Source organism: Aptenodytes patagonicus, chromosome 6 (assembly GCF_965638725.1).
Source record: "Aptenodytes patagonicus chromosome 6, bAptPat1.pri.cur, whole genome shotgun sequence".
Classification (NCBI taxonomy): Eukaryota; Metazoa; Chordata; class Aves; order Sphenisciformes; family Spheniscidae; genus Aptenodytes; species Aptenodytes patagonicus.
This window is the reverse complement of record NC_134954.1, coordinates 62,631,683-62,654,152: the sequence shown is the minus strand read 5'-3', so window position 1 is coordinate 62,654,152 and position 22,470 is coordinate 62,631,683. Positions and strand designations below refer to the sequence as shown.

The 22,470-nt window shown below is 39.4% G+C and overlaps 1 protein-coding gene across 10 annotated transcripts in view; it reads left to right on the top strand.

Annotated features, from left to right (window-relative positions):
• Window positions 1-22,470, top strand: part of CLASP1 (cytoplasmic linker associated protein 1) — a 188,947-nt gene that overhangs the window by 123,859 nt on the left and 42,618 nt on the right. For 7 of the 10 annotated variants that reach the window (XM_076342953.1, XM_076342948.1, XM_076342946.1 and 4 more), the window contains 7 exons: window positions 6,393-6,496; window positions 8,981-9,004; window positions 9,930-10,174; window positions 13,808-13,871; window positions 15,473-15,636; window positions 16,564-16,642; window positions 17,600-17,743. In XM_076342953.1, the coding sequence (XP_076199068.1) occupies window positions 6,393-6,496; window positions 8,981-9,004; window positions 9,930-10,174; window positions 13,808-13,871; window positions 15,473-15,636; window positions 16,564-16,642; window positions 17,600-17,743 (824 nt within the window). The remainder of the gene's footprint in view (window positions 1-6,392; window positions 6,497-8,980; window positions 9,005-9,929; window positions 10,175-13,807; window positions 13,872-15,472; window positions 15,637-16,563; window positions 16,643-17,599; window positions 17,744-22,470) is intronic. The other 3 variants (XM_076342950.1, XM_076342949.1, XM_076342951.1) reach the window with 1 other exon arrangement.

Genomic DNA, 22,470 nt, shown 5'->3' with positions numbered 1-22,470 from the left:
ACTTGTCTAGCTTCAATTTTGGATGATTTTCTCCAACTAAAGTGTTAAAGCAGGCTGTATTTCAGGGTTAACTCATCAGCGTTCTATGTCATTGTGCTGTGTTTCATTTTAGTGAAAATACATTAATTGAAATACTGTCTTGAGCCCTTTTTCTGAAAAATAAATGCAGTGTACCAGAATCACAGTTGGTGTGAGTTTGCTACACTACCACCACCACTGAGTCTGACTTGTACGTTGAATATAAAATTTCAGTTACAGATGTCTATTACACTGGTTGTAACAAACTTTATTGTGGGGAGGGGGTAATTTCATTTTAACTAATGATATTTAATTACCTGAAAATTATTGCATTTCTAGAAATACATTGTTATAAAAGTCATTAAGGGAAGGTGGGGAGGAAGTATCAATACAATAGTAACCCAATATAGTTGTTATCCTATTGTCTTTTTTTCTTGTGTTTTCATGGAAATGCTTTAAGCTCGAACATGTTCATGAACTTGTTAATTATGTAGTGTGTAATTCATCTGAAAGAAATTTATATATGTCAATTTAAGCCAAAACAATATGATTCTACTACTGTATTTCTAGAACCCAGTTAATCTTGCATTAATGCTAAGATAACGTAATCCTACTGTGCACTATTTTTGCTCATGAAGATTAACTTGTATATTAGTGAATTATACTTATGCTAGCTATATGTAAATGACAGGATTCTTGCATTTAATGGTATTATGGTCAATGTCAACACTGACATCCTGACCTTGCAAATTGCTCTGGTTTGTTTTGGGGCTGCTGTGCAGGTATGCATGTCTGTGCCCCAAATGTCTTGCTTCCGAAGTTAGGAAACACCAGTGAAGAGTCACTCTACACTCAGTCTCCTTGCAGAGATGTGATTCTTTTTTTTTGTTTGTTTTGTTATTGCTGTTTCTTCATGGGCCTTGCTCTTGCAGTGATATCCACAGGGGCACAGCGGATGGCCTGGGAGAAAGCAATTGCGAGCTCAGAATCTTAATTGTGAGGTTCAGTCCATAATCCTGCACTGACCCTGCAAATCTTTCATGAGTTACTTAGTGTCAGTGGGATTGTACTCTTGAATAAATGCATGTGTTCTCTATAGTTAAAGACCACATTGCATATTCTGTATAGCTTTTCATCAAGCTCTCACAGCTGGGAAAAAACCTTAAATTTTATTTTTCTCACTTTGCTGATTTATATTTTATAATATTAGTATTTGTGTTTATGAATGCTTTGACTTAAACAGAAGACTTGTAATTTTTCTACTGCACATGTATATGCATAATTGACAAAGCCTATTTCTGTTAGGAGGTGATTCTGCTTTGTTTTTTTCAGTTTCTTGACAGTACTAGTAATGATGTTAAAGCAACAAGGCCTTCAGTGAGTCTGTGGTGATGAATTGCTCAAATGAGCAATCAGTTTCTTGGGTCAGTTGCTTTGAGCTAGGTGAGCATGTCATTGCTAGGCACAGGGAAAACCTCTTTAGAAAAACTAGATTTCTGTAATTTGGAAATGGCTGGACCAGCTTTCCATTTGCTTTCATAAAGAACTCAACTTTATGCTGAATCCAAGAACTGAAAACCTTTCCACAGGCACTTTGTGATTCATGTGCTGCTGACAACTGGGAATTGAAGTGGGAGCTGTATTTGGCTTCAGCTCTTCTGCTACTGTGTGTGCTCCGTTGCTGTTAACAATTTGTATACATGTGGTGCAACTCTAGACAGGTGTATGATGTACATATTCAGATTATCTGTGCATGTACATACTTAAATTCAAGAAACATGTATGCAAAATTTGTTAAAAGCAAGAGACTTTTGATAGTAGCAACAGCTATGATATGTGTGTACGTGTGTTTACTTGGAAAAGAAACCCAACCAAAGACCTATCTGCAGTGGTTGGCTGACCTCCCTGTATGACTCTTTTCACTTCTGTGGTTACTCATTCTCTTTGTTAACATTGTTTTTTTATGCATAGGCTAGAATGTTGTGGAAAAATACCTGCAAGCACAATTCCTAACCATTTGTCATGGCTTCACTTTGGGGTTTAGATCAGACACGTCTAAATCCTGCTCTGTAGTTATGTGCTCCACGTTCTCATGATGGCCATCTTCCAGATCTGTGGGTCTGGAACGTGACTGGTGTGCACTGGGTTTTTTTGCTGAACTGCACCGGGTTTGGGACTGTTACAAATGAGTTTTGTCATGCATCGTGTTTATGGTCATGGGGGAAAGGGGGGGAAGCTACAGGTGGAGGCGTTGCTGTGGGGCTTGCACTGTATCTGTTATGCATTCATATACAGCATCATTTCCCTGTCACTATGAAACACCTTTACTGGTAGCGGTCACACACATCCCCTTTGGATTGTGGCATTTTCTGTCTCTGGTTAAATGTGTGTTAATCCTGTGGGTGTTGCCATTCCTTCTACTTGCAGCTTCTCGACGTCATTCCAGGTCCACTAGTGCTCTCTCCACTGCTGATTCTGTTGGGCAGTCAGGTGAACAAGCGCTAACTGCATGAATCCGCTTCTTATACGTAGTCTTGTTTTACACCATCTTAACATTTGCCGTCATGTGCATCAGCCAGCACTTGGCATGTGCTTCTCACTGCTGTGGGGCTTTCTGTTCTGTTTTGTTCAATGTGGCTTTTTGTTTTGAATTTCATTTATTGGATTTTTTAAATTGTATGTATTTTAGGAACATTGTGAGCAGTGTTTAAACAAAGGGTGATCCAGGGCTTTCTCAATTCTCCTGTAAATTGGATCAGTTGTGCAGCATGGGCTAAATCCGGACTGATGCAGAGTACTTGCAACTTCTGTTTATATTTCCTCTTTAGCAGTGTAGCAGTTCCCGATGTCTAGGACCGGATCCCAGTGGGTTTCATCCCATTTGTTACTAAATAGTCTGGACTCCTGTCTCTGTTAATGAAAGCGCTTTGCGGGATCCTCTCCAAAATACGCAAGAGCAGCAAGAATTAAGCACCTGATGTGCTTTCAAAATGAACTTTGGAGGATAACACGTGCTAATCCATTCTTTGTATAATTCTGAAGGCCTTGTCCAAAGTACATGGAAGTTGTTGAAAAAATTATTCCCTTAATTTCACTGGTCTTTGCATCAGGAGATTGATGCTTACATATAATGAGAAAAATCTGTGGATTCCGGTGGCTTCTTCCCCACCCCTGTGCTGGATTTGCAGTTGCAGAGAACCTGTAACTCCCTTTGGAGTCAGGATATTTCACTGGGAGTCTTAAAAAGAAATGAATGAGGGCTGCTAGCTTTGAATCAATAGAAACTTAGTTGTGGAGACAAAGATGATGTCAAAGATGAATGAGGGCTTCCGTATTTGCCTGGAGGCTAAAATTGTGTAAGGAATTAGTGATACTGAAAGTTATTTAATTAACCCCCTTCAGGTAGGGAGTGAAAAATATTCTGTTTCTCTTAAGTCTAGTTAAATGGCTGTCACTTACCTAAAACTCTCAAAACATTTCCCTTGTCAGGTTACTCGGCAGAAGTGATGCAAGCTGATTTGACTCTGGCATTTTTCAAAGTAACAATCTGAATTTGTATTCAACAAAAATAATTGAAAAGATTTTTAAAAAATCTCAATTGTAATACAGATTTAAGCTTTGTTTGCATTCAGCTTCCTGTGATAGTCACTTCATGCTTGGCTCCTGTGGTTTGGTACAAAGCATAACCATGTATATGGTTACCTGTGTCCTAAAGAATGCCAAAATCTCCCTAAAAATGGCAAAATTGAGCCAAAAATGGTGGTTGGGAGTTTTCACCCAGTTTGTAGTAAGTATAATGGATCTAGCCAGGGAGACAAGGGAATGTGGCCAGAGCACACTCGGCTTATTTCTTGTCCAGTAACATTGGGCTTGCCTGTACTGGTTATTCCTGGAGCCAAATGTGTTCCCAGCCCCATGTTAGAGATATGCCGAGGTCTCTCCTAAGGTCTAACTTCTGCACTCAGGTATGGCAACAGTACAGTGTCTTGGGGGGAAGCCCGGAGTGACTTGGGTGTTAGGAATTTTAAGATCACTGAAAGAAGTATTTTAGAAAATTCCTGATAGCCATGGAGACAGATAAAAGCCAGCATGCCACACTGTACTTAATTTGTTAAAAAGCTCCATTTTGTTTCTTTATGCTGGGTATTTAAACTGATCTACAAGTGAATTACTTTGTCATTCTGTTCTTCATTTTGAAAAAAACAAACTATCTTCCCTTTTCTAATGTAATACTAAATTAACGTGAAAAGAAATGACAATGGTATTTTTTGATGCTATGTTATTTCAAAAGTTAAAGCCAAATTCCGTTCTCAGTAATACTTGAGTAATGTCACTGCGTTGGGTTTAAATATAAAACTGAGTCCAAAACTTGTCTCAACATTTACAGCCCTTGTACTGTACCAGATATCATTTACACTTAAGAAATTACTTGTCTTCTGTACATCTTTGTAGTGTACATCTCCGTAGTAGTGACTTTAGTTTCAATCAGACCTAATGCATTATCATCTCTCTGTGCTTCTATTAAGAGTGTACAGATCTTTCAATTTTAGGGATGAAGCAGTTTCACCTAAATATTTGAATTGATTCTTCAACCGAAGTGCATTAAAAAAGGGGATAGTAGTAACACATACAACTTTTATTTCTTTGTGAAATGTCATTATTTGATTACTTTTGGCAGTAGTTCTAAGAAGTTTGTTTATTTTTTTTCCCTTGTAATGTGTTTTGTAGAAAATGTGCTTTTGTTGGAAATCAGAAATGTCTTGTCTGGGTATGTAACTCTGAGAAGCAGTAAATTTTGATAGTTAACACTTCTATTTGAAATAAATACTAGTCTTCAGGGTTTTTTTTTTTCCTTGAAATACTTCAGATTTAAAAAATCTTCCCTATTTTCTCTCAGTAGCTTAATCTCTGACACGCTCGGGTAAAGCTTTGGAATTAGGACAGTAGACTGGCAAACTTCAGTCTCTGATTTAAATTATGCATGTCAATGTGAGCTAATTCCTTAAAAGATATTTCAGCGCAGTAGATTCTTAAAGAAGAAAGCAATGAAGTTTCGTGATAAGTGCAGTGTTTTTAGTTATGCATTTTGATAAACAGTATTTTCTGTTCGTTAAATTAAATATAGATGAATTAATAAAAGACCTGTGTGACTTGATCCCTCTCTCTTGCTGCTTGATGACTGCCTCCAATGTGGAGCAGCTGAAGGTCTATTAAATGGGTTCATGCAGCTTGATTCGTGCACCGTTGACTTTGCTGGCAAAACTCTTATTGGCACGTGTGGGTGCAGGGGACAGAGCTGTAATGTATGTCCCAGGAAGGGTGTTCCCAGTCCTTCTTGAGCAAAGACAAGCCCATGTGGAAACAAAAACTTGGAATGCCAAAACCAATCTCTTGCTGCTTATAGACCGGAGCCAGGATCCCAGTAATACAATTATCTGATCTACCCCCATCTAGAAGGACTGTGCTGCCAGAGCCAGGCCTCTGATACTCAAGTCACTGATTCTGTCATATCCCTGCTAGCATGGCTTTCTGAATTTGGCCTTTGCCCAAAGAAAACTAATTTCAGTAACTTTTTTGGTAGACTGGGCAAATTATAAAGTAAACTAATTAATATTAGGAGTGTAAATGGCATTTCGGACTCAATCCTGTTGCTTCGGATGCCATTGAGAGCTTTGCCATCGAATTCAAAGGGAGCAAGATCATATTGTTTGATCAAAAAAAATCAGTTTTGATATATCATAGAGCTTTTAAATGGCGTTTAAACTACTTCTCAAGAACAGTAATAAAACAAAAATTGGAGTTGCTTCACAAGCAAATAATAAACCTTATTTTTATACTGTGGGGCGTAGGGGGATATTCTACTGGCTAATCAACCCTTGAGACATTAAATAGGTTAATCTGGTGTTGCTAGTCTCGCATCTTTGCCTGAGAAAAAGCTGCAGGATGGATGAGTGCTCGGGTATTAACATGTTCTGACGCTGGGCACGATTCTGTCTCTCTGAAGTTAATGAGAAGCTTTCTCTTGATTTCTGAGTGTGCCAGATTGGGACCGGCATGTCTGCCCCTGACATTAAAATAAAACTTTGAAACAACTTCTGCATAAAAAGAAACACAAAATAGATACCCTGCTTCCCAGCTTAAAAGAAATTAAAAAGTTGCCCTGAGGATCCAAAATTGTCTCTGGGGCCCAACAAACAATAGTTTTTTTCTTACTCTAATGGCAAACTCTCTAGAGCTGTGGATAAAAGAGTGTTTAATGGAAAAGCACTGCGAGTTCCCAGAGCCTGTGGGGAGAGCTGCTTGGACACCTGATTAGGATTCCAAGTGAATGTGAATTCATTTAACAGTCCCTTTCAATGTTGTCTTTTGTGCAGACCGGTTTGGACTTGGACAGCCAGGCAGGATGCCTGCTTCTGTGAATGCCATGCGAGTCCTGAGCACAAGCACAGATCTGGAGGCTGCTGTGGCCGATGCACTGGTAAGAGGAAAAATACAAAATGCTTCCAACACCGGAAAGTGGCTTAAAGTTACCTGTACGTACGTTCTCCTCTTTCTAAATAGCTTTGTTCTGATTGTGCCAGTGTCTGATGCTCTAGAGTTAGTTACCTTTTGCTGTTTTGTGTTTGGGTATATGAGCAGCAATATTTATTTCCTTATTCATGTTAGTTCTCCACAGTTGTTATCAAACAGACCGCTGTGGCTCCCTGCTTGAGCTGCAGGATGGGTTGAATCAGGTGTTTGCCTTTTACTTGGCTGACAGAGGATGAATGTGGCACTGTGGGGGTGCTCGGCACCCGTGGGGTCAGGGATTTCCATCAGTCCTGTTACCTGCATGAAGATTTTGTCGGAAAAACAGTGTTCTCTGTTAGTGTCGATTCCTGATCAGGTTTCAATAAGAACTGAGAATTTCACAAGTTCCTGCCCTGTGTTATTTGCACCTGACTAGGTACTCGGATCAGCTCATAATTTGGCTTGTCTGTAATCAGTACCATCTCATGCAGTTAAATTGAAGTGTATTTGTGTAGTGTGCTCCTCGTACTTTCTAAATATTCAGTGTTTTTCCAAGTAAATTTATTGTCACATATTTGTCCTGTATAATCTTACTGTACTATAATATCTCTTGGGTAGAACCCAGAAAGTGTCTTCTGCTCTTCAGAAAACAAGTGTTAAGATAAGCCTTTGAATTTACCTTGGGGTTTTGAGGGAGAGAGGATGTGTAGAGGCAGGAGTAATTATTCTACAGCATTACCTGGGTACCAGTGTACCTTGGGTCTTCTCTGGCTCTAGACCTGAGCTGAGGGGAGGATCGCCTGATGTGTCTGAGGCAGACATCTCAGATCTCTCTTTATTGAGAATGATCCGTGTCCTTTCTCCATTTCCTAGTTCACTTTTCCTAAGGATGGCTAACATCATTTTCCTTTTTGTATTTGATTATTACCCAGCTCATGTCACCTCCATTTCTAGATGATTATTAGAGTACTCCTAGAGAAATGTCTTTTTTTTTTTTTACAAAGTCTACCTTTCCATAAAAAATAGAAGTACTTGTGAACAATATAGAGGCAGGACAGTATATAATAGATGGCACTGTTGCATTTAGTGGGCTGAATTGTTAGTGGGCATTTTCATTATCAAATACAACAGCTTGTGAGGCAGTTTCTGCTGTCAGCACCTCAAATTTGCCACTAGAGCAGTTCAGGGCATAATTATAGGTGATGGTTTGCCTGCGTAAATGAAATCAGACTGTATCCCTGAATGTGAGCAGTTGCTGAATATGGGTTTCTTGAGGAAGGAGAGGTTAGCAGTGAATTCAAACACCACTGTGATCACTGAGATGTCTTTGGATATGACTTAATCTTCAGCTAGACTTATGGAGTTCCCTTTTAAATATTCCACTTTTATAAACTAAATAACATTATACTGGAATGCTAAAATCTTAGAGTTGAACACTTAAAAGGGAAGTGTGGCTGGAGACTAAGTAGTGCTACTGCCTGCGTTGTCAATCTGAATTTGGATGACTTTAGGGGATGCAACATGATCTTGTTGTCTCCTTCTTTCCCTCCACACCAATTTGCTCTTGGTTGTCTTCTGACAACAGACAATTTACAAACTCAGTTCAGGCTCCTTTTGAGAGTGTAGTGTGATTCCAGCTTTTACCCAGCAGCCTTGTTCTTGGATGAGTATTCTTTTCCCTGTAGTAGGAAATGAAAAGAACTTCTCCAAAGATGGCTTCAGCCAAACACTCAGTTTAAACAAAACACAGTGGGTCATTTTGTGACCTCTACTCCATGCGTAAAATTCCTGTTGGATTCACTGCTTCTGTTAGAGAGCTGGACTCGGCCTAAACCAACAGTGTCTATACTGGGAATCAGTGCCCAGATCTGTCAGAAAAGCTCAAAGAGTGATGGAAACTTTGGCATTAAGTAAGGCCTTTAAGCCAGGGGTGCCAGCCAGGGGGTCTTAAAAGAAGCTAAGCTTCAAAAAAAGTGTGGTGTAAGAACTGTGGGTTGAAAGAGAACTTGGTTAAGTGAAGTTGATTAAATGTGCTGTACTATAGATAGTGGTTTCCTGACATCAGAATTTCTTTCCAAGACTCTAAAATCAAATGCTACTGATAATGTGTGGGGAAATAAATCACTACCAAAAAACTCTGGTATCTTCCAGAGCAGCGTTTCTGAAAAGTAAGCAAAGAGGTGCTGTATATAGATCTGTCATCAAAAACCTTATAAACAGATAATCTCACTTCCAAGCTTCCTAATGGACATGGTAGGGTATACGAGTAGTGCAGCAGTTAGGACATAAAGCCAGGCGTTATTATACCCACTTTTATTTTGCATAAACTGTATTTTTTTTATTTGCTAAGACACATTTGCTATACGTTTTTGTTGCAAAAACAAACCCTACATAAGCTTCTGACATAATTCTCTATGCTTTTTCCCACCCTTCAATATTTTCCTGCCTACAGCTGTTAGGAGACTCCAGGAGCAAGGTACTAGTGCTTTCTTGACTTTTTATTTCTACTTTCCAACTTTCCCCACCCTGTTGCTAACACCCATGATACTGCACTTGAGTTAATTTCTATGCTTCAATCCTGCAGTCCTAGTGGAAGCAAAAGTCTGCTGGCTTCACAAGTCCAAGAACTGCAGGACTGGACACTGGAAGGAATTCTGTAGCAAACACTTTAGAATCTAGGCGGTCTTCTGATACATTGTCTTATCCTGTTCTGTTAAGGTTCATTTAAGAGTTTGTTTTGCAGTATAGTATGCAATTTGTTTTGCTACCATAGTTATTCTAATATCCCTTCTAATATCGAGGTTGTCAAAGATGTACCTAAGGGAATTAGGTCCTCTAATGCCATGCTATGGAAATGAGTGGGATTTGAGTACTCAACTCCCTTAGGAGCCTCTGGAGAAATCCTAGCCCAAACTAACAGAGAAATCGTCATGTCCTATATCCCAGTGCATTTCTAGAGTCACTTCATTATCAGTATCAAAGTGACTGTGCATGCCAGCACAGATTCCTTCAGCTCTTTCTTCCTTACCTTTTTTTTCTTGAAGTAGAGGTTGTATCATCATAGAATCTGTAACAGTGGAACTGGTCATTATTGACAAAAAAACAACGTATGATTTCATTACCAGTAGCTAATTACACTGGGCATAAGTATCTCGCTTTCATGCTGGGGAAGGCAGGCCCTGCTCCCATTAGTCACTTGAATATTCTCATTGAAATCAATAGGATCTGTCTTGCTCTACTGCGAGAGGTAAGCAGGCAGTGCTTGGTGACGTCTTTAAATACTTATGTCACTAGAATAATAGCATTAATCTTCCTTTTAGTGATTATGGATAGAATGTTTTTCTTTTTGGTATTGATGTAACTATATATAACTTACTAACTCTGAGTTTCCCCTTTTCCAGAAAAAGCCAGTGCGAAGAAGATATGAACCCTATGGGATGTACTCCGATGACGACGCTAACAGCGATGCATCAAGCGCTTGCTCGGAGCGCTCCTATGGTTCCAGGAACGGGGGCATTCCACACTACCTGCGGCAGACTGAAGATGTGGCCGAGGTCCTGAACCACTGTGCCAGCTCCAACTGGTCTGAAAGGAAAGAGGGGCTCATAGGTCTTCAGAACTTACTGAAAAGCCAGCGGACACTGAGGTGACCTTGGTAGTTTTATAGTGTCGGTCATTTATGAGGGATGGCTGTAGTCAGAATTCAGTAATATGTACCTGCCTTATGTAGACAGATAGTATCTTTCACAGCTGTGAAGGCTTTGTCTCCACAATGTGGAACTTTAATTACTGTTGGAAAAATTTCTGCTATGTCATCAGTATAATTCGCGTTAAATTTGTAGCAGTAATGTAGAAAGGACTCAGGTAAGCATGCTGTCTTCTCTTAGCCTTTCTCTGTCTTATGAAGACCTCCAATGGTAGGTGCTTGCTGCAGCACAGTGACATTTCCCACAATGATGGTAATGTAAATGCATTCAAAGGGTGGTACCATTTTTACATTAGTCTGTTTGAACCTTCAGTATTTTTTCCCCAGCAACTTAGCTGGTGAAGCACATGCTCACTGTACTTATTCTAAAATGACTTAGGGTGTGTGTGTTTCAAAGATGAGATCAGATGATGCTCTCAGTATGTTGGGTATACTTTGACTCTTTATGAAGGCTGTGTTAGGTACAATTAGAGATACTATTTGTAAGTCTTGAAAAATCTTGTATCAGAAACTTGAGTCTCCTATAAATGGTGTAGTTTAGAATGTAGAGGGAAGTTTCTTAAGTCAATGAAGTAGGTGTAGCAACTCTGAAACTTTGCTTATGGTGGGAGATGCAGACCTTTTTCCCTTGCTGAAAGCCAAATAAACCCTTCAAGCACCTTTGGCATGTCACACGTTAAAACAGATCCTAGAATTACTCAATAGTCATGTGGAACCTTCATATGGCCACAGGTCACGTTAACAAAAGACAACTGGCTCTCAGGCCATAGGCTTTTCACCCTTAGTTTATGGTGAAAGTATTTGGAAACAAGCTGTTTATCTTTTCGTTCCTTTGAAGATAACATTCACAAATAGCTGCGATGTTTTTATTTCCCTATTATGAATATTATGTACTTAAATTATAACCAAGTTTGTAAGTGGTTGTTGTATGGTTTATAGCCTACCTACTTGGATTTGCACAATTGTTTCCATTTTAAAAGGCCTTTGCTGGCTGAAAATATTTGATGGTTCATGTTAACAGACTGAAGGAAAATGTACTGAGAGCAGGCCTGGAAAGGTTATTCTCTTGCTATCATAAAAATATTCTAGCACTTCACATGATGTGATGCAGTCCTTAAGTGGGAAGTGCTACAGTTTTTTCAATATGGGTAGTTAGTCTCTAGATCAGAGGTGCTTTTTGATGTGGCCTATTTACGAGTCTTTTAAGATACTTCCCACACATATGCTGTCTTTTTTTCCTCTTTCTTTATTTTAACGAACTGTCTGGAAAGACTCTGGCATCTCATATACTTGCATGAGAAAATTGAGTGAGACTTTGATTTTTGCCACAAAGGTGTGTGAGGATTATAACCGAGGTTTTAAGTGCTGTTGGGGATAGCTCAAGGGAGGAAACGCTGAGAAGGCTGGGTGATGGGCTATTTATCCAGATCAGTAGCTCTTAGCAGAAATGCCAGTAGAATTCAAGTATTGTTTTCAATCCTGCTGGTTGCAGTTTTTGAACCGTACTGCTGTCACTAGTCCCTCAAGCTAGTATGTTTACTTAGCTTTGATCCTGAATAGTTTATATACCTGTCCCAGAAACTACACCCCTACAGAGTTATTTTTTTCATTTGATACTGGTTTTAGTACTCTAGATTATGTTTCCTTTTGTTTTGCGTTTGGTCTGCTTCCTCCTTGGTTCAGGGTTGATCTGGTGCCTGTTCTAATGATTAGATTTTATCATCCTGTTTGTTCCCACGGCATCTTGCAGAACATCATCAAGGTCATTAGTCCAAGGGGCAAGTCTGTCTGTCTTCTAATTAAACCTGATATCTTCTGTTGTGGTATAACAAGTTGAATGAAAGGCAGTGATGTGGCTAGGTTTTCTTTAGTACTCTGAACTGAAAAATGGCTGATCCTATGTTAGCTGTGATTTGCAGCATGCAAGTGGTATGGCGCTTACCTGTCCTCTTTGTTTCATACAGCTTCATGTGGTCTAGTTCTCTAGGGGCTCTCCGTAAGGTCTTCTAAATAAAACAAGGCCAACAAGTCCCTTAAGGAAACGTTCTTCCACTGCCTGTTTCAGTTTGTTACTTGCATTGTTACCTTGGGTCCATGAGCTTTTAGAAAGAGACACGCTTATACTTGCTGTCTTCATGTAACCTTTGTCCAGAAAGAAAATTCATTAGAGTAATAAATAGGAGTTCATTCAGAGAGCTGCAATCTACATGAAGTCAGGAGAACATTGTAGAGTACTTGTTTTGAGACTGTGCAGTCTCATCCTGAATGAAGCTGACAGCTTGCTGTGGCGTTGTTACAAAGACTTTTTCCTCTACATCAAACTCTTAAGACCATTGTTTTTGTGACCTTTTAAAATTTGATCAGCCTTTCATGCATAGGTTTATTTGAAAAAATGTCCTGTGTTGCTTATAAACAAGCTAACATAAAATAATTGCAGACTACTAGCATATTCTGGCCTGTTCTTTGAAGCTTATTTTGAGAGAGAGGGAGATATGTTGGTGGATTGTAGAATTAACGTCTTCCTGGAAAGAAGGTACCTGTAGTCAAGATCTGAATGGCTGTTCTCTGAGCAATAGATGTGCATTTCACTAGTTGCTCCAATTACATAGTAATTGTGAAAAATATCTAATTGCATCCATAGTATGCAGGAAATGTTACCTAACTGTCTTGCCCTGTTTTTGCTTGCACAGTAAACAAGCAAAACTTCTCCATTCTTTGGCAGTTTGCCTTGCAGGAAAACTAAGACTTGTCTTTTCAATACATTTGCAAATAAGAGCTTTGGTACCAAACAGTTCTGCATTTGACTCAAACTCAATATCTTATGAAGGGGACCCATACATCATTCTTTTTTCCCCTGGCATAAAAAGAGCATTACTGGGCACCTAATAATCTCTTACTAATAGGAACTTAGGTTGTGCCTTGATTTAATTATCTTCTGACTTACTAGGTTGCCCACTTGTTAATCTGTCTTCCATTTCTATGTATTTGTCTCCTTGATGTGCCTGCTCTCAGACTTTGGAGTCAGTTCTGGTAACATCTGGTATGTTAATACTGTGTGGTTCTAGACTGATTGTACTGAAACAACTGAGAATTTAGACCAAAATATTTATGATTAGTATATATGCAAACAGCATGAAAGTTCTGATTTTACTTGAAAATTTGAATTCCCTGATACAAAGGAGACTTGAGAAACCTATTCCTCGGCTGCAAAAGACCTGTGTTTCAGTGAGTCAGTGACCTTGACGCAGGCAGAAAGTAAATATCTCCCAAATGTGCATGTTTCAAGTTGTCTTCTGCAATCCAGAATATAGAAGAAAATAGGAGCAGCAGAAAATACAAGTGTCTGGCTTATGATTTTTAAAATGTTTATTAGATTTCTTAATGTAAGGCTGGTGATCCCAGCAGTTAAACTGGAATGCCAGTTAAGTCTTTGCCTAGATAGAGTTTTCAGAAGTGTGACTTAAGTGACATTTAAATAAAGAAGGTTAGATCTTTCAGCTGTTAATATTTATTAGCTTTTTTGCTGCAACTAAAGCTTTAGCATTAATATCATGTTTTATTTATGTATTTTAGCCGAGTCGAGTTAAAAAGGCTATGTGAAATATTTACTCGCATGTTTGCTGACCCTCACAGCAAGGTAAGATCACAAAGACTTGGCTCACTCTCTTACATTACCATGTGTGCACATTTGACACTGTTCCAAGATGAATGTTTTGTATTTCTACCCCTGCCATCTGCCGGGGGAGACTGGCATTTATGAATCTCCTTGATTTTTATCTGTTTTACAATGAAGGGCTGTGTCTCAGTCTCTCTTATGTTGCTAGGAACTGGTTACTCTGTGCTTCCCAAGGAGCAACCTAATACCTTTCAGATGTCAGGTCCTGGAGTAAGAAGTTCAGTTTTATCTGTACATCTCTGGGGAGTGTCTTGGTGATACACAGTACAGTGAGGTCTGTGAAGGGTAATGAGCCACAGTTCAGCATCATGGTCACTGGGGTTTGTGTATTGTGTACACCTGGGAGCAGTATGGAGTCTCACCAAGATATTGTTCTGGATCTCATAAATAAAGTCTTTAATATAGCCACTTTGCCTTCTTTATAACACTGACCTTTGAAGTTAAAGGCCGTGGCATGAATTTACAGACATCTCTTAAAAAGAAGCAGACTAGGGAATGGGGAGGTTGGGCCCACAGGCATGTTCAGACCCAGTGGTCTTCTGTCGACAGGTAAGCAGGAGAAGGGAGTTTTCATGGCCTTTCCTGAGGAGGTTTGCTGGTTGAGGGCAACCAGTAATGACTGGGTAAAAACATCTGCTCTTGGGTTAAGTACAGTTTGAGAAAGAAGAAATTGTATAAATATTTGTACTTCAGACCACTTGGTAAACTAGTTTTAATAAATCATTGTCAGGTGGAAATCCCGCACGCAGGCATAGTTGCCTGTCACAGGTCTTGCTCGAAGCGTGCGTTTTTGGCTGTAATTATAGTCTGGACCAGCTGTCCACAGGCCTCACCGAGTGTGGCAGTTCCTATCTGTAAGGTCTTAATGCTTTGGCTCTCAGAGGTTCAGTATGTGTTGTGGAAAGGGTGAAGGTGTAGCTATTTATCTGCAAAATATTTCCAATTTCTGAGTAAGGTGAGGGTTTATTGAACACTGGACTCAAGTATGTCCTCTGTGGCAGCAGTGGTCTGTCATCTGCACTGCTTTTATAGAATTATTGCTACAAACTCATTAATTGTGGTGTTAAACATACGTAAACTTTGTTACATATAAACATATATAAACATGTTACTTTTGTGAGTGAGGAGACTGGATCTCATCCAAGGTATATAATGTGTTAAGTAACTCTGCTGAGAGGGGATTGTGTTTTAAGGAAATGTAAACTTTCAATGAATGCGTCTTTTATCTGTTGACAAACTGCATCTGAACAACCAGCCTTGATCACTGTGTGCTAACGAGTGGTTTGTTTTGTTGCATGGCCTGCTTTGCTGTGGAATTCACAAAAGAGAGTAAGTGTATTCTACCCCCTTCCTTCATTCGTTTCATGTGGTATTTTAATATGACACGTTTTAGATGTGTCTTGTCTGATTTTTTTTTCGGAGCAATGTAGTCACTAAAATCATTCATTCATGAAACTGTCTATAACAAAATCATCCTGAAACTCAGATTGTAAATGCCTCCCCTTTGATTATTTTTATTTAAAGCATGGTATTCCTTTTCATGATACTTGTTTTGTTTATAGGTCTTCAGCATGTTTCTGGAAACCCTGGTTGATTTCATCATCATTCATAAAGATGACTTGCAGGATTGGCTTTTTGTTCTCCTGACCCAGTTGCTAAAGAAAATGGGAGCAGATTTGCTGGGGTCTGTGCAGGCGAAAGTTCAAAAAGCTCTGGATGTCACCAGGTAGAGTACTCCGATGGCAAATGTTATGGAGGTTTTTGCAGGTTTACAGGAAGGCATTTGATGAACATTTTAGAAACCCAGCAGTGCCGTATATTTTGAGGGCTCAATGTTGATCAATACCAGAATAAAGGAGAACAAAGTTATGTCACAATATTTCAAGCATTGAAAGGCCTGTCTCTTTTCTAAATAGATAACTTTAAAGCATAACTTTTAAAATGTCTAACTGATTAATTTCGTTAATCTGGGTTTTTGGTGTGCATATGCTTTGATATCTTTTTGATTGATGGAAAAAAAGAATATTTGCAGTGTTCAGAATATGAATGGTGCTTTACCACAAAGTTCAGAGCATCTTTCATGTTGTTCAAACAGCAAATAATGGTAATGTCAGGATAAGACCTTGAATGCTGCTGCAATGTGCACACCAATTCTGTAGTCGATGTCCTTTTCTAAGGATGTCCAGCACAGGACACTGTTACAATAAAGTTCAGCTCATCCTGCAAATAGGTTAATTAAGAAAGTAGTAGTAGTAATCCAGGAGGAAACAGGATAGAGGATGGAAAAAGAGGAGAGAAATCAAAACCAGGTATGAACTCTGAGGACAAGATAAACAAGGCTGCTACTAGAGATAAGGGAACAAAGCACAGCCTGAAGTGAAGAAGGAATGGACAGGTGTGCCAGAAGCCGGATAAGTGTACAGCAAGCAGATAGCATAACAGTGTATAAAGGTATTGACTTAGCAGTTTTCTCCAGTATTAAATCAACAGTCAGCTAATACTTAGACTTGGAGTTTCTCTGGTTGATGGTAAAGTTAAGAAGAAGAAAAGTGTGATAGGTGGTGAAATCTGTTGTGTAAGCTTTAATGTATTGAGTTAATTTAGTCCTGAAAATTTGTTGCATTACATTTTTGCCTTTGTTTTCTTTGGACAGGGATTCTTTTCCATTTGATCAACAATTCAACATTTTGATGAGATTTATTGTAGATCAGACCCAAACACCAAACCTGAAGGTTGGTATCAAAAGCCTTTTCACTAAAGCATCAACATGGTTGTCTTAGCTTGCCATGTCAGGCATACCATAAAGCATAGAACTCATGATAAGATAACTAATTGTAAGTACCTGCATGATACAGAAATGATATCGGCAACTTTGATTAACACTCTCGTTCTCCATTTTAATAAATCTAAATATCTTTAAAATAGGGCCCTATGACCCATTAGAAGCCCTTAAGAGTTGGGCTTTAAGCACGCTGGAATGTGCTTAAAGTTTAGACGTGGAACATTCCTCTTCACCCTGGTCTTGGTCGGAAGAAAACCTGTCTGTGCAGGACAGAAGGGACCAGATCCTGTCTGAACGGCTGGGAAGTTGGGACCCTAAGCACACCTTAACAAGTGCTTGTTGCACAGATCACACGTAGCACATGTAGGGTTTGAAGGAAAAAACATCAGAACTTTCTATTACGGAATCCTCCCAAAGGGATACTGTTGTGCAGACTTTTTCAGGAGGTGGCTGTTTCAAGGTTATAGGAACACTGTAAACTCTGGAAGTCATACACATTTATTTTCCAGAGACAGGAATATACAGGATGCCAAATGACTCAAGTGTTCTTTCTTCAATCTCCCAAATTTTGGATCGTTTGAGACTAAAAGCTATGGTTTGGCATCTGGAACAATAACTGCTAGTGGAAACAGTGTGGTGGAGTACTGATTTGCTTATGCAAACGCACAAGCAGACATATGTAATTCAAGCGAGTTCTGATAAACCATTCCAGACTCTTACCACACGAAATTTATCCTGTGTAGAAAGTTGCTCTTGGTTTTTGAAACATGACATAGAGACATGTCACAGGGATATTTTTTCCCCCATGTGACATAGGTCTTGTCTATCTGTAATGGTATCTGTTTATTATGGGATAAATCCATCTTTGCCAGCTCATAAGATTAACAAATCCCTTTTCACTTCGCAGGTGAAAGTTGCTATCCTGAAGTATATTGAGTCCTTGGCAAGACAGATGGATCCAACAGACTTTGTGAACTCCAGTGAGACAAGACTTGCTGTATCTAGAATTATAACTTGGACAACAGAACCAAAGAGCTCAGATGTGAGAAAGGTAAGCCAGAATGATGGAAGTATTTGTGGTAATTATTGTTCTTAAAAAACAAAACAAAAAACCCCAACAAAAAATGGTCTTAAAGGTAATGGAAAATTCAGTGGTTAAATTCTAATTTTGAAAAATGGATTTTACATACCTTACTGTCCAAACCAAATTGCCAATTCAGTGAAGACACATTTCTGAAGCATGTCTTCATATATTTTTTTTCTAGTAGGTACTTAGCCATGTGACTAACTACTATTACCATGCAAAAAGAGATCATAGTTTGAAAATGTGGGTTTTTTTCTTGAGCAGTCTAGAAATATCTCTAGGTTTTTGTTTATTTAGGTGAAGGCTCTGTGCTTTGTAGACTCAAATGAAATCTAGCATGACTACTGTGTTGTTATATTGTTAAAAGAAAGTAAATAAATCAGTAAGCTGCCAGGAGCTCTCAGCTCTTCTAAGAGCTGTGTGTTTATCTCAACCTGGAAAAAACTGACACATTTAGGTCAGGCCTGGGTAATACAGTTACCTTGTTCTTTATCTTGCTGTAGATGCAAGTGTCAGGCAAGCTAAAATGGGCGGATAGTGATACTCATCTCTCCCAAGAGAAAAGTGAGACATAGTTTTATGTACCTGGCATCTGTAACACAATTTAAAATTACCTTCTCTTCCCAGCCCAGATGTAGAAAGATTCCAGTAGGAGTTTAAGGCTTTGAGATGTACTTGGATTGAAAAAAAAAAAAACTTTTAAGCATTTCAGAATGTAAAAATTGTATGAGATTTTGATGCTCTACATGCATTTAAAATGTTGAATTAGTACTAGAATAACATTATTTTATAACTTCGGAAAGAAGAAAATTATTTTTGTTATTAGTGATTATTTGATTCTGATGAAAAGATCACTGGGTATCAAAGGTGCTGCAACTGCAGCATTATCTGATAGCTGAGAAGGCTTCAAAGAAGCTTTTTGGGTGCATGCTGTTTGCTTTCTGTCATACAGCTGATTGGATCTAGAGAACAATGTCTCATGCTCTTTTCTGAAGACTTTCATCAGGGATTATTCACGTTAGTGTGACTGAAATTTGCTTCTGCAAGACAGTCTGCCTCAGGAAAAAAGGGTGACTTTAAATCCTGGACTGAGATCTGGAATATGCATTTCCATTTTGATGCTTCCAGGTACAAAGTCAGAAAGAATTAAACAGCCAAAGAAGCTGCTTCTCTGTTACAGTTCAAGTAAACCTCAAGCAGTTTACTCTGCTGGTGGTCTATGAGAGTGAATTATAATTAATTTAAGTAGAAATAGACACCGAAAAGCAAAACCTCTGCATATTGCTCAGCAGAAGAAATATTCCACCATTAGGGGTCATCATTGCTACATGCAAAATTGAGTGAAGAGTATCTGCAGCAGCTGAAAAAACTGGCTGTTTGCTGTGAAGCTGTGGGATGTGGAGAGCAGGTGTTCAGTGTGGTGTCCGTCCTTCTATCTGTTTCAAAGACTTGCAGAGCTCTGGCAAAACTTCCAGCAAACTCCACCTGAACAGTACCTGGGCAAGTGCTTTGGGGGCTGATAAGAGATTACTGCATCTAAATTCTTTTTATTAAACCTGCATGTGACTTGGATTTGCCTCTGATGCCTATAGCTTTCAAATAAATTATTACACAGTTAAACTAACTTAGGCTACTAAAAATGAATGCCCAGGTGATCTTTATTTCATCATACTGTTGCTGTACTATGATTTTATTAAGAACATAATACAAACCATGGGCTTTAGAAGAAACACTGCAGCAAAGGATTTATAAGCAATCATTGGCCATTATCTCTGTCAGGACTGTAGTTAACAGACTAATAAATTCATTATGCAGTAATGAACTGGATTACCAAGGGCCAACCCAGACAGGTGAAATGTTCTGAAGAACACAATTAAAAAATTGTCCTCCTTTTTTGGACACTGTAACATGGGAAAAAAGTACCTTTTTTTATATCAAGATACATAAAAGGATCAGAAGATTCTGCCCTTGTGGAAGGTATTACAGCGGCCTTCAAGACCTGAGGTTTTCTGAGTGCAAAGCAGACCATGCGTTGCAAACGTTGTCACAACCTAAAAATGGAGATAGCAGTTGAGGTTATGGGGGAGAGGGAAATAATAATAATAATAATGTAATTTTTCAATAGAATCTGGATTTGAGATCACCAGTGCAATCCATTCAGCTTCTGCAAGCTGACAAGAGCAGACTTTATTTTTGGTACTGAGGAGTTTTGGCTGGCATAGTCCCGTCCATGTATACCACTGCGGCTGACTTGGTGAAACAGCGATGCTGGTGCTCAGCTGCTCACAGAGGCAGGGACTCTTTCCTCCAAGAAATGTAGTCCCGCAGCCGATGTGGTTCTCACCCAGATTTGAGTTACTGAATGCTACCTTAATGCAAGTAGCATCTGTATGTGATGGCCATGCTCTTCTGTCTGGACTTTACCTTTGAGCAGATGCAGGTAAAACGAGCTTGCTCATGCTGGTGGTGAAGTATATAAATGGCCTCTGTCAGTGGGGAAAGCATGTGGCTGCTGTGTGCACATGGCAATTAGTCATGCAGATCTGATCCTATGGTAGCAATCAAGGGATCTGGATTATATTTTCAGTCAATAGTGGGATTATCCTTTTATTAGCGATCGTCTGTCCATTACTGCTATTGACTGTGTGACAGTCATGGAGGTCCCAGCCCTGTAGTGTTAAGGCGCTGGAGAAAAATAGAACAAAAAATGGCATTTAGTCCAAAAACCTTTTTCAAACTGAATGACAGAGCTTTATTAATAAACTTTGCATATTCTTATGATGACTAATTGAGCATACTTCACCTGTTACAGGTCATGTTTTACAGTAGTGAAATCAGAAAGAAACTTAGTCAAAGGAAATACTGTTATGCATAAAACAGTTTATGTTCTCGTATGGAATAATATCTGTAGCTAAACAAGTTCTGTTATCACAAGAAAAACATGATGTACTTAGAGGAACATACAGTTGATATTACAGACTGTCATTGACAATGTCGTGATTCCCTCTCAGGGCAGAAACCATTTAAGATGCTGATAGTAGCCATGAGCTTTGTACAGTCAAAATTATTGTCTAGCTTTGTTTATAATAAGGTGATCTGCAGTGTGTTACAGGTAAATATTTGTCTTGTTTTAAAGATTGTTAATACTTACGGGTGTTTACCCTGCATTCAAGTTAGGATTTACTTCCTGCAAGCAGTGCTAGAAGAAAGGTGAAATACATTTGTCCTCCGTGCTGAACAAAAGCCATTGGGTAGGAACAGGCCGCGCAGCCCTGCGTGGAGACCTGGATGGGATGTGGTTCCAGTGCAAGGAGAGCACCTGTTCGTAATTTCCACACATATAGCTGGCTTGCTGCTTTTTCTCTAAGCAGAACATATCGATGGGCCGGGCACAGATCAGGACTTCAGATAACTGAGCTCTAATTTTGATTGTACTAGCGTCTAACCTTGTGCGATGCACTTGACTTTCCTCTGCCTTGGTTTATTCCTCTCTGTAACAGGGCGTTAATTCTGATTTTTCTCTGGAAAATGTTTAAGATTTGATGAAATCATTTTACAAAAGCCAGTTAATTACCATACAGAAAAGTAACACAAAATGGCAATGCAAATACTGTGATGACTGGTCTGAGGACATTAAGTCAGTAACTTTACCATGTTATCACTAATATTGCCAGCAAAGTTATTGTGCAATCCTTACGTAGGTGAAATGCTTATTGAATTTGGATGACAGGCTTGGGCTCTGTGTGGGAAAATACTTTGATCTTGGAAAAGAGCCATCAGTTTGAGAATGAAAATTAGAATGAGGCTTCTGATTTGACTCTGGCCAAAGCCTAAAGAAACCTCATGTTCAAGGCTTGGGTGAATGGAAACTTTTATTAAACATGAGTGCTCGGCATTTGAGGGGGTGGAGTCGTCTGTGAGGGCACACAGGAGCTTAGCATTTAGGAGGAGCTTGTACAGGCTGAAGGGGAACAAGGCCTTCCAAGGTGAAGGGCCAATGACATTGCCCACCGTCTTGTTAATCAGCCAAGCTCTGGTCATAGAATCATAGAATCATTGAGGTTGGAAAAGACCTCTAAGATCATCGAGTCCAACCGACAACCCAACACCACCATGCCCACTAAACCATGTCCCTAAGCGCCTCATCTACATGTCTTTTAAATACCTCCAGGGATGGGGACTCCACCACTTCCCTGGGCAGCCTGTTCCAATGTTTCACCACTCTTTCAGTAAAGAAATTTTTCCTTACATCCAATCTAAACCTCCCCTGCCGTAACTTGAGGCCATTTCCTCTCGTCCTATCACTAGTTACTTGGGAGAAGAGACCGACACCCACCTCGCTACAACCTCCTTTCAGGTAGTTGTAGAGAGCGATGAGGTCTCCCCTCAGCCTCCTTTTCTCCAGGCTAAACAGTCCCAGTTCCCTCAGCCGCTCCTCATAAGACTTGTTCTCCAGACCCCTCACCAGCCTCGTTGCCCTTCTCTGGACACGCTCCAGCACCTCGATGTCCTTCTTGTAGTGAGGGGCCCAAAACATAACGATATATAACAAGATCTGTATTGCCTGATCATCATTTGGACTACTAATCTCAGGCAAGAAGAAATATTTCCTTTGTGCCAGATACCCTGCCTGGCTTCTCTGTTGATGAAATATTCCTACGGTAGTTTTATTTTACAAGCCTGAATGCATTTTT